The sequence below is a fragment of the Rutidosis leptorrhynchoides genome, chromosome 3, assembly GCF_046630445.1.
Source record: "Rutidosis leptorrhynchoides isolate AG116_Rl617_1_P2 chromosome 3, CSIRO_AGI_Rlap_v1, whole genome shotgun sequence".
NCBI lineage: Eukaryota > Viridiplantae > Streptophyta > Magnoliopsida > Asterales > Asteraceae > Rutidosis > Rutidosis leptorrhynchoides.
The window spans coordinates 58897735-58910192 of NC_092335.1; the positions used below are offsets into that span (position 1 = coordinate 58897735).

At 34.3% G+C, this 12458-nt stretch overlaps 2 protein-coding genes across 4 annotated transcripts; both read left to right on the forward strand.

Annotated features, from left to right (window-relative positions):
- The first annotated feature begins 2752 nt into the window (after positions 1 to 2752).
- LOC139896174 (homeobox-leucine zipper protein REVOLUTA-like) lies at positions 2753 to 9086 on the forward strand. 3 transcript variants are annotated; one of them, XM_071878768.1, is made up of 19 exons: positions 2753 to 2987; positions 3252 to 3529; positions 4129 to 4288; positions 4388 to 4470; positions 4584 to 4674; positions 4776 to 4871; positions 4977 to 5090; positions 5603 to 5686; positions 5793 to 5948; positions 6024 to 6098; positions 6201 to 6307; positions 6390 to 6573; positions 6672 to 6860; positions 6956 to 7036; positions 7413 to 7547; positions 7633 to 7958; positions 8052 to 8157; positions 8574 to 8723; positions 8798 to 9086. In XM_071878768.1, the coding sequence occupies exons 2-19, from the start codon at positions 3288 to 3290 to the stop codon at positions 8945 to 8947; spliced, it is 2529 nt and encodes an 842-aa protein (XP_071734869.1). In that variant the 5' UTR covers positions 2753 to 2987; positions 3252 to 3287; the 3' UTR covers positions 8948 to 9086. The 3 variants fall into 3 exon arrangements, with proteins under 3 accessions (XP_071734869.1, XP_071734868.1, XP_071734870.1); XM_071878767.1 differs by having other exon boundaries at positions 3262 to 3529; XM_071878769.1 differs by having other exon boundaries at positions 3274 to 3529.
- Positions 9087 to 10341: 1255 nt separating this feature from the next.
- On the forward strand, positions 10342 to 12066 carry LOC139896175 (F-box/FBD/LRR-repeat protein At1g13570-like). Its single transcript, XM_071878770.1, has 4 exons — positions 10342 to 10875; positions 10952 to 11065; positions 11164 to 11313; positions 11401 to 12066. The coding sequence occupies exons 1-4, from the start codon at positions 10372 to 10374 to the stop codon at positions 11704 to 11706; spliced, it is 1074 nt and encodes a 357-aa protein (XP_071734871.1). The 5' UTR covers positions 10342 to 10371; the 3' UTR covers positions 11707 to 12066.
- The last annotated feature ends 392 nt before the right edge of the window (positions 12067 to 12458 follow it).

Below are 12458 nucleotides of genomic sequence, written 5' to 3' on the forward strand. Positions count from 1 at the left end.
GTTTGAAAGCAGTTCTTTGAAAATTTTTAACGCATTTTTGCATTTCGACCAGAGCATCGACTAGTCGTACATTCATATGTAAGTTCTTGATGATATCTCAATACTTCGCAAATTGGGCTTTCTGCCTTTCCTTCCTAAGTCTATCCGGAAAGGGTATGTGTGCTCGTAGGATAATCTCCGGAGTTTTGGAAAGTACGGGTCTGGTGGATTGACATCGTTGTCAATTGACACAGGTTCCGTATTGGAAAGGTTTGGTGTGGAAGTGTCCTCTTTATTTGCGAGAATATTAACGGTTGTTTCTTTTTTTCCTCTAGTTATGACTAGAGTATCAAACTCTTCACAATCTATTTAAATTTTAGCCGTTAACTTTTTAAGAGTAAGCTGGAAATTGGTTATTAGTTCTTCAAAATTTTTTTATCAAAAAATCAAACTTATTTTGGCATTCTATGACTTGACGATTTGTAACATATTGCTTGGTCATAAAATCGGCTAAAATCTTTTTAGAGTATGGGGGCTTGTGCAGTGGAAATATAATATTGCAGTCTGATCTGTTATGCTGTTTATAGGCCCATATAGGGTAAGGATACCTCCGATTGGTTCTAGTAGCTTCTTGACATGGTGTAGGGATTGATAGGTTTTGAAGTGCTAGGTTGAGATCTTCTAACCTGGATTCCAATACCTTTATGGTTTGAGTGTTGTCCTCCTTAGCAGCTTCATTACTCAAGTCTTCCTATTGTGTCGCAGTTGTTTATAGGAGATCCCATGCTTCAGTTACTGTATGCATCATGAAATTCTCTTGCGAGGCCATATCAAGAATGGATTTATCGTTTTTAGATAAACTGTTGTAAAATGTGTAGGTTAAATATGTTTGGCTCATCGAATGATTCTGACATCTATTAAGCATCATCTTGAATCTATCCCATGCTAAGCACAGTGATTCGTCATCCTTTTGATGGAAGTTAACGATCTCATTCTTTAGAGTGGTTTGCAGGGAGAGTGGATAGAATTTGGCTAAGAACCTTAATGCTAAGTCTTCCCATGAATGGATTGAGTTTGACTCAAGTCCATCAAACCATGTTAAAGCATGCGTAGACAAAGAATATCGAAAAAGATGAAGTTTTAAAATATTTCACTCGGATTTATCTTGCTTATAAGAGTTGACCAGACTGATGAATTTGTTTATATGAGATTTTGGATATTCAATTGGAAGGCCTATAAATTGACAGAATTAACTGATCATTCAGATTATTTGTTAATTTATGATCGGGGCTTCTTCCGTTGTAAAAATGATTGGTCCTCATCTCCCTTCTAAACATGGTAATTGCGTTGAGACGAGAGTAGCGCGATTTTCCATTTTTTATGGTTTTTCTAAAAGGTTTTTTCTGAAATAAAAGCCGGTAAACGAAAAATAACTTTCGGACAATGTTAATTATTCGGAAGGATCGGCAATTTATATAGAACAATTATATTTGAAATTCGGTCGCTAACCTTATAGATATTCTGATTAATATAGTTTTTCACATATTACTTCGTACCTTGGTGGCCAGATCAACTAGGGGGAGGCAAGATCTTTTTAGTTCCAATATAATTGTAGACTGTTCGGAAAATTCAACAACTAAGTCCGTGTATAATTGTCTTTCTTGGTTTACCTTTTGTTGTCATTCAGACATTTTTGTAAGGCCTAATGGTGGTAATTTGTTTGAGCCTTTATGTCCATAATGAAAGTCCATAGACACTATCTGTTGTTGCAATTGAGTTTTTAACATCTTCGAATAAAACTCTCCATTTTAATGTTTTTATGTTTTTCGCCAAAAGATATTGATCACTTTGTATCCTTGAATGCCTTTTATTCAACACACCACGATAATGTCATGAAGATTCATAAATTGTAGATTTGTTATGTTAGCCAATATGAGTGATCTCAAGTAATAAATGTGCTCATAAAAAAATCTGTTTCTACTTTACAATAACAATATTTTTTTATCTTCAAGTTTTCACGATGTTTGTAGATGAGCGTCCTCTTGTGGTTTGATGATATGCACCTGATCTATCAATTTAGTTTAGAACCATTTGTGTAGACTAGAAAGCTATCATACAATCTAGTTGCTTTGTTCATTTCTTTCAATTTGGTCTAGAAGTTTTAGTGTAGGCAAGCAAGCGAGGAAGCTTTCAAGTTGCTTAGATCTTTCATGTATTCTTGTAATCTTGACATTTTCATTATTTTCGATGAAAAGTGTCTTTTTTTTTTTTATAAATTTGTATTTTCTCGCCAAAAAAAAACAATATTTTTAAAAAAATTCAGTAAATTTGCGGGTGTTAACAAGTATTTATATTATATTAATGCATATGAATATAAATTATGGGAGATGATTTTCACACACCACCTTTTGATTCATACCTTTAGTTTACTATCATACCCTTAATTATACTTAAAATAATAATATAAGTTTAATTTCCTAGATTAATTTAAAAATATAATTGTAATTTATATGATAAAAGTGGATGAAAAAAAAGTGGTGCGTGAGATGAATATTGTATTAATAAAAAACCATTTGAGGCAGCAGTAGCACGCAGTAGACCCAGAACCATAACCATATAAACCCTCTCATTTCACATCTGTCTTTTTCGATTTTCGAGCTTCATCAATGAATCAACTCAAACTCTCTTTCTTTTCTTTTTTTCTCTTCAAAAACCTCTTCTTCTTCGCATGAATCAAAAAAATCAAAACACACTCAAATTAAAAAATAAAAATAAAAATAAAAATGTATCCGGATTTCTTTTCACCCTTTAATTGGATATCTGCTTCTTCTTCTTCACTACAACAAACCAAAAAAACAGAGCCTTAGCCCACCTTTAATTTTACTTAAATTTTCAAGATTTTTCAATTTCTTGTAAAATTCCAGCTTAGTTTTCTCATTATTATTTTTTCTTTCTGTTTATTTATGGAAAAGACACCGATTTCACAGACTGTTTAACAGCCAAGTGAGGTAAGCAACTCTTTATTTATAATTATAATAAAGACTCTTAAATTTTGCAAAAAAAAAAAAAAAAAAACCTCAATAAAACTAAATATTTTTGTCTGTATATTGAGTCACCATAGTCTCTTTTTTCTAAAATTTGGATGTTTCACCTTAAATTCCTCAAAAAAGCAAAGCTTTCTCTTTTTTTCTTGTAATATCTTTAATTTTTTGTTAGCTCATATATATATAACTAAAGGAGCACAAGAATTTTCATTTTTAAATAAAGTTTAGGTTTTTACAGTTGGGTTTATAGGAAATTATTGGAAAATGGCAATGGTGGCTCAACATCAGCATCAACAAAGTACAAGTAGTGGTAGCAGTGGGATGAAACATCAGTTGGATAATGGGAAATATGTAAGGTATACTGCTGAACAAGTTGAAGCTTTGGAAAGGGTTTATTCAGAATGCCCTAAACCTACTTCTTTAAGAAGACAACAATTGATCAGAGAGTGCCCTATTTTGTCCAACATTGAACCCAAACAAATCAAAGTTTGGTTTCAAAATCGCAGGTATACATAAATCTTTTTTACTTTAATTTTTTACTTTTAATATGCAATTGGGTAAGTTGTATCTGTGCTACAAGTAAATTTGTTTTGATATGTTTAAAATCTTGTTATTAAATGCAATTTTTTTTTTGCTTGAATCAGTAGTTCAGTACCATGCAGTTGATTCTTGATTTTGGTTGTATGTTGATATTTAGGGTAAATTAGTAATTTTTTTTTTTTTGGTTCCTAAATTGGGGTTTATACTAGTTTTTGACTCTTCTAGGTTGTTAAATATAAATGGATGTAGCTTTCCTTAAATATACCACTTATTTTCTACAAGTGATACATGTCTAATCTATAGATTTTGATATTCTGACCTTGTTTATTGAAGTAACATTATGATAGTACTTTCTCATTGGGTAAATGTAAAATAATTTTACAAGGGAAAAAAAGATTTGTTTTTACTTTTTTTTTTTGTGGAATATCATTAGAAATTAGAATTAAAAGAGTTCATAGGGGTTATTTGATTTATTTGGCCCTGATTAGGGTCAAGTATGAATCCAAAAGGAACACCTTTTGTTTTAAATATTTGATTTAATTTAATGTTAATATTTCGGATACAGATGTCGGGAGAAGCAACGAAAAGAAGCTTCCCGGCTCCAAACCGTGAACCGAAAGTTATCAGCCATGAACAAGTTGTTAATGGAGGAGAATGATCGTCTGCAGAAACAAGTGTCTCAGCTTGTTTACGAGAACGGTTATATGCGCCAACAGATGCACATTGTAAGCTGTTTATATCTAATTTCTTTAACATTTTATTTATTTTATCATATTTTATTATCATAAATCATTACTCATATTATGTAATTCTATTCTATGCAGCCTTCAGCTGTGACAGACGCGAGTTGTGAATCTGTGGTTACCACTCCCCAGCATTCTCTTAGAGATGCTAATAGCCCGGCTGGGTAATTACGATGTTGAAATTTTACTATTTATTACTACAATTTTATTATTTGGTGTTTAATTTAATTAATCTTTTTTAATTTTAATGTTATTATATCTTTTGTACGTGTTTCAGACTCCTCTCGATTGCAGAGGAAACGTTGGCAGAGTTCCTTTCTAAGGCTACAGGAACTGCTGTTGATTGGGTCCAGATGCCTGGGATGAAGGTTTGCGTTTTTTTCTTTTCAAAAAAGTTTATATCTTTTTTAAAGATAATTGAATTGATTAATGTATGAGTTATTTATTTTTTAATTTATTTATGTTGCAGCCTGGTCCGGATTCGGTTGGGATCTTTGCCATTTCGCAGAGTTGTAGTGGAGTGGCAGCTAGAGCCTGCGGTCTTGTAAGTTTAGAGCCCACAAAGGTAAGTAAAACCGTTGTTGTATTTCATTTGCTATTATTAAAAGTTACTTTGAAGTTTCATTTCATTTTGTATTATTAATTATTAATTATTAATTTGGTTTTTCAGATTGTGGAGATCCTTAAAGATCGTACGTCTTGGTATCGAGACTGTCGGAATCTTGAAGTTATCACAATGTTACCTGCCGGAAACGGTGGGACTATAGAACTTGTTTATACGCAGGTGAATTTGATTTATTTTAACTTGTATATTGTGTAAACTGAGATGAGATCAACAATTTAGCACATTGACCAAATTTTCCGTTGACTTTTTTATCTTAGTATTTGACCCGTTTGAGATTAAAGATAACCTAATTTCAAGGTTGGAGAACTCGTGACTCGGAGAGTGGTCGGCACTTTTTGGGGACTACTCGGTAACTCAGGGAGTACTTGGGGAATGCTTGGGTGTTGACCAAGTTTGACTTTGACTTATTTTGACCGAGTTATATTCTGACCGAGTAATCCCGAGTTTTGGCCGATTTTGACCTATTTTTTACTGAGTTTGACCGAGTGATCCCGAGTTTGACTGTGGTTGACCGAGTAAACTCGCCGAGTACTCGCTGAGTTTTATCGAGTTCTACAACCCTGCCTAATTTGATTTGTTCACAAGTAGGTAGGCTGAAATTACCAACTCATAATATTAATCTTAATTATTTGTTATAATCGAATGAATTGACGTGCAAAATTTTGAATTAGGTCTATGCTCCAACGACACTGGCACCCGCACGGGATTTTTGGACTCTTAGATATACAACAAGTTTAGATAACGGTAGTGTTGTGGTAAGTTTTTGTTTTTGTTTTTTTTTTTTTTTTTTTAACCATATATGATACATCGTTGTACTTTACGTCCTTTTGGAATTTGATCTCATGTCCTATGTTTTTTAAGGTATGCGAGAGATCCCTTTCTGGTTCTGGTGGTGGCCCGAATGCCGCAGCTACGGCCCAATTTGTAAGAGGCGAAATGCTTCCGAGTGGTTACCTTATTCGGCCCTGTGATGGTGGCGGGTCAATAATCCACATCGTTGACCACCTTAATCTTGAGGTAAAAGTTGACTATTTTTTTTTATTGCTCGAGTTTTAAAAAAACCTACTTATAAACCTCCTTTTCATTTTGTAGGCGTGGAGCGTGCCCGAAGTTTTGCGCCCGCTTTATGAATCTTCTAAAGTCGTAGCACAAAAGATAACCATCGCAGTGAGTATTGTTTATTATATTACAACTCGTTACGTGATTAATCATGTTTAGCGTTTAATATCACTTGATCACCTTCATAATTCTTTGTGGGTCCCAATGTAGGCGTTACGTTATATTAGACAAATAGCTCAAGAATCGAGCGGGGAAGTTGTTTATGGACTCGGAAGACAACCAGCCGTTTTGCGTACCTTAAGTCAAAGATTGAGCAGGTATATAATTTTTCCATAGTGGTAAAAAGACTCAATTTTTATAAGTTAATGAATTATTTATTATTATGATTATGTTATTCAGAGGTTTCAACGATGCTATCAATGGTTTCAATGATGACGGGTGGTCATTGATGAACTGTGATGGGGCCGACGACGTAATAGTTGCAGTCAATTCGACCAAGAATATTACCACCTCGACTAATTCTTCTAATTCACTCTCGTTTATTGGTGGAGTACTTTGTGCAAAGGCCTCGATGCTCTTTCAAGTGAGTGTCGTGTTGACTTCTAGTTAATAAACGTTTTTCGGATAACGTCTTGTTCTTTCTTTCTTTATTTATTATTTTTTTTTTCTTTTGGGTTACAGAATGTACCTGCAGCAGCATTGGTACGGTTTTTACGGGAGCATCGGTCAGAATGGGCGGATTTTAATGTAGATGCTTACGCAGCCGCTTCAGTTAAAGCCAGCCCGTATGGCTATCCTGGAATGCGTCCCACACGGTTTACGGGTAGCCAGATTATCATGCCACTTGGCCAGACAATCGAACAAGAAGAGGTAACATTTTTTCGTCTCATGTTGTCCCGTTTAGTTTCATTTTTATTGAATATAATCCTAAATAACGTTTTGTTTGAATCGGTGAAACTCTACAGATGCTCGAAGTAATTAGACTCGAAGGCCATGCACTTGGTCAAGACGACCCTTTTGTGTCCCGGGATATTCATCTCTTACAGGTTCTTTTTTTTTTTTTTTTTGCTTTGTTATATTTTAAATAGCTGGTGTTAACATTTGTGTTTAGTTATGCGCCGTTTGTTTTTTAAGATGTTTTTATCTTAAAACCACATATGTAGAGAAGATGTAGAGAAGATGTGGTCTGAAGATTGGCTAAAGATCAAAGACTTTATGTTTTGTTTTTTTTTTGTTTTTGTTTAGAAGCATATTTCTAGCTCTGCAAGTCTGCAGACAAAAGAAGATAATATTTTATCTTACGTCTTCATAAAAACAATCAGTTTGCGGTAATAAGGGTGCTCGGTAATAAGGGTGCGCAGACATAACACAATGAAAAACAAATGACACCTCAGTTTTTAATGTTATCATTGTTTTTGGTAGTTATGCAGCGGAATCGATGGCACTACGGGAGGAGCTTGTTCGGAACTTGTATTCGCCCCAATAGACGAAATGTTTCCCGACGACGCTCCTCTTATACCATCGGGTTTTCGTATCATTCCTTTGGATCCTAAATCAGTTGAGTCCACGTTCGTCCTTGATCGTTATAGCTTTCTTTACTTTTCTTGACTTTTGTTGACCACAACGACCTCTATCTGACCAGGGTGACCAAAAGGATGCACGCCGGACCCTTGACTTGACTTCAAGCCTAGAGGTGGGCCAATCTACGAGCCACGGGTCGTCAGACACGTTGACTTGTCAAAGCACGCGATCGGTTCTAACCATTGCATTTCAGTTTCCTTTTGAGAACAATCTAGCCGAAAGTGTAGCGACTATGGCTCGACAATACGTTCGCAGCGTAATTAACTCGGTTCAAAGGGTTGCAATGGCTATATCCCCTTCGGGTTTGAGTCCATCGGTGTCCCCTAAATTGTCTCCCACCTCACCCGAAGCGCTTACTCTCGCTCAATGGATTTGTCATAGCTACACGTAAGTTTGTTCCACCAAAATAAAAATAAAAATTAATTAAATAAAATTAAACAAATTAATCACCTTTCTAATGGGTTTGTTTTGTTGTGTTAGTTACCATTTAGGGTCGGATTTGTTAACGTCTGGTTCGGTTGTTGGCGATTCGCTGTTAAAAGATCTCTGGCAGCACCAAGATGCCATTTTGTGCTGTTCTCTAAAGGTACAAATAAGTAAAAATAGTTTCTTGAAAATTCTTGATGAGTAATTTACTTTGTTGGTCATTATAGTTGTATCAAAACTACTGATTTGGTCCTTTAAATTTTTTAGTTATGTTAATGATCCTTTATTTAGAAACTTATTGCTTAGATAGTCCTTTATCTAAAAACTTGTTGCCTCGATAGTCCTTCAATTTAAGTTACAAACATTTAGATTATTAACATTCATTAGAATAAAGGAGTATATCGGTAACAAGTTTCTAATTGAAAGACTATCGACATACTTTAAAATTTTAAAGGATTGAATCAGTAATTTCGATACAATCATAAGGACCAACTAAGTAATTTACTCATTCTTGATCATGTTTTGGAACGCGATAACTAACTAAACTAAGCTGTTTCTGTTTGTTTAAATTTGTAGTCGCTTCCGGTTTTTATATTCGCCAACCAGGCAGGGCTCGACATGTTGGAAACGACTTTGATGGCGTTACAAGACATCACATTAGACAAACTGTTTGATGATGCAGGTCGAAAAGCACTATTTCCCGAATTTGCCAAGATAATGCAACAGGTATGTATGTTTTCACATATTATTCAAAATATCGCTCTCTGAAAACATAAAAGTCATGATCCGACATGTTTCAGGGTTTTGCATATTTGCCGGGTGGGATTTGTATGTCAACAATGGGGCGTAACATTACGTACGAGCAAGCAATAGCTTGGAAGGTTCTTGCTGCTGATGAAACGACGGTTCATTGTCTTGCTTTCTCTTTTGTTAATTGGTCATTCGTGTGACCTGGCGCTTGCGGATTTTGATATGTAAAAAGTGTATTAATTGGTGGAGCCAGGAATTTAGAACATGCTGAAGTCATGGTGTTATTTTTTTTGTTTTTAATTTGAGATCTGTTTAAATTAATGCATTTCCAGGTGGAGATTTTTTAACTTGAATTTAGACTACTTTGTGTTGAACATTCAACGTGTGAAACCCCTTTAAATCTTGCAAACCTCTGAAAAACTGAAATTAACAACACAAATGCCGTAAGAACACTTGGATATTACAAATTGCATTTCACTAGGTAAAACCTTTTGTTTACGTTGAAGCCGCATACATTTCAGAGATGCTCATTATCAATACAAAATACCGATAAACATCTTGTGTGAAGCGTATTGTCCGTTTATGAGATGGATATTTGGCTCACACACATACAAGTTCATATAAAAGAAAGATCTGTAAGCATAATGGTGTTCTATTACATTTTGGATTAAATGAGTTTTGGCTAAACAAGGAACAAATGTGTATGGATAGTAGTGTTCAATTACGTAACAATGTTCTATTACAACTAGATCAAGTTCGATCATACTATCGCTTTGGCCATTGCACCTTCAGAACTCAGATATTTTTCCACATGTTCTTTATTCACTAATTTTCAAAAAATGCATGTATATAGACATATAGCAATTGTATGTCCATATAATGGGCAAAGCAGCAATATATTGAAAAGTATAGGGACTAAACTTGTAAAATTACTTGATTAGTAAAGTAGCTAGACTGTTTTTTTGCAATTACTGATTAAACTGATACTGTGTATTCTACTCAACCGTAAAAATTAGGGTTTAGTCGTCTTCAACCTCAGGTGTTTTCCTCTTCTCATCGATTTTACTAATCTTAACTTGTTACACTTATATTCGTGGTTTATTTTTGTTCTGGACCTTATCACATATTGAGCTGTACTGTATTGAAACTCACATTATGTATGAACCAATGTTTCTCAAATACTTTTATATGGTTTATGTTGTTTATGTTCAATATATGGAACTTATATTGCCTTTTAGATATTTACAGTAACTAATATTTGGAGAATTATCAAGTAGCGGTCCTACAACAACACCCTGAGATGGAACCTAAATGTTTGATCACGGATAGAATTAGCAGCCTTCCGAATCATCTAATTGAGACCATCCTAAGTCTTATTCCAATAAAAGATGCAGTTAGGACGAGTATCCTCTCAAAGAAATGGAGATACAGTTGGAACAAAATCCCCAAACTTGTGTTCATTGAGAAAGATATGTTTGATGTATCAACCGATAAAGATCACAAAGAAGATGAAGATGAAGAAGAAGATGAAGAAGAAGAGGAAGATTCATATTCTGAAAGGGAAGAAGATTCTGAATTTGAAGAGGAAGAAGATTCTAAAAGGAAAGAGGAAGAATATTCTGATATGGAAGAGGATGAAGAAGATGAAAGGAAAGAAATGATCAGGATGATGAAAAAGGAAAACGCTGAAAGGAAGGAGTTGCTCAGGAAGTGTAAACATTTTGAAGATTTACACCGCAAGTCTAAAATTATTAATGCTATACACCAAGTTATGTTAATGCACCATGGTGCAATAGCTGAGTTCACCCTTTCCATGAATTTAGATAACAAATGTGATGAAATTGACAAAATAATAACTTATTTGTCATGGAAGAATACTGTCAAGAAATTGACACTTCAAATGAATGTTGACTTAGGTGATGAAATCGCTCCGTATAAGTTACCTTCATCTGTCTTCACATTTCGTCTGTTAACTGATCTATACCTCCAACAGTGTAGTCTTTACCATCTACCAAGAGTCGGTGGTTTTAGTTGTCTTACAAGCTTATTCCTGAAAGATGTAGGGACCAATGCAGCAATGGTTCTACGTATCGTATCCAAGTGTCCATTACTCAGAAGTTTCGGTCTGGTAAGTAATAACTTTGAAGTTCCTACTAGAATATTGAACATTATTTTACTTATTTTGATTTTGTATATTGCTGCAGGTTAAATTTCATTGGAATGTTACGTTTACACTTTCTTTCTTGTGTAAGCTATCTGGGTGTTTACCTGTGATTGAACATTTGAATATTCCCATTATGCCCTATTGGCTCTCTAAGGTAAAAGATGTAGCAACTTTTTATATAATAATAATAATTGATTTAATAACTCACAAAACATAAACATTGGATCTATTAACATTTACTTTGTTATGTAGTCCAAGTTTGATTTACCAAAGCATCCAACCCCGATGGTCCACCTCAAATACGCACATTTACACGGAAGTTGTTTCATAGGCGAATATGGGTGGTTGTTTGCTGTCAATTTTATCAGAAGCTCAATAAACTTAGAGAAGCTTAAGCTACAGGTAAACAACATAGCTCTTATCTTTGTATCAAGTTTGCTGCTTTGGTTCTCATCCCAATTTAAGGAAAACCGATGATGCTTCATGTAGGGTTACCATAATTTTAAGGAGAAGATATCTGAGATAGACTCTTTTATTCCGGAAGAGAATCCAGATATTAGGTTGGAACATTTGAAGGAACTGGAGTTTAATGTATACAGAATTATACCAGAGTTGAAGTTTATGAAGCTTATATTGGCCATATCACCTGTGCTGAAGAAGGTGAAGATAACTTTTCAACATATAGTTAATAAGCACGAAGAGGTTGATATGTTAAAAGATCTATCAGACGCCCCACGCGCGTCTGAGATGGCAGAAATTGTTGTTGAGCATCTACTATCTGATGATGAAAGTTGAAGGCATATGAAAGGTGAAAAGTGGTTTGAGGATCTCATCAAGGTTTGGTGTTTGGTCTCTGATCAGTGATAACCTGTTCGAGTGCTGTTTTGGGTTGATTACTTGGAGTATGTGTTTTTTATGCAACGGTTAAATTTTTTCATTTTGGATGTTTATGGTGTAGGTTCGGTAGTTTGTACAATCTGTTCAAGTAGGTTGGATGATTTTAGTTATAGTCTGGTTTTGGTATTAATATGATATGATTAATTTTCTCCATTTTTGTTGGCCGGTGCTAAATGCTTGTACAGTGTAAGTAGGCCAAGTATTGTTGGTTATAATCTGGTACTGTTAACACATGGTTCTATGTAATTATTATGATTAAACTGGAGGCTAACTATGCATTTCGATACTGATACTAAATAACTAGATAGAAGCAAAAAAAATCATAATTTTAGTTGGATAGTTATACACATTGATAAAAATTTGAATCTGAAAAATAAACGCACCCTTAATTTATTTATGTACATAATGAAAATTTCTTACAAGACATTCAGTGAAACGAACACACCCTTAACTTATATATGTATAGATAGATGTATAGACGACTTATGTTTAAGTGATTTATTTTGTTTAAGTTGTGTGTATCAAACAGAGGTTACCTTAAAATTAATATTTACATTAACTAATTTTTGGGGCATTATTTAGTATTGGACTTAAAGATTAACACTTGAACTGAATGGGTTACAAGTTACAACAATACATAATATAAGTTA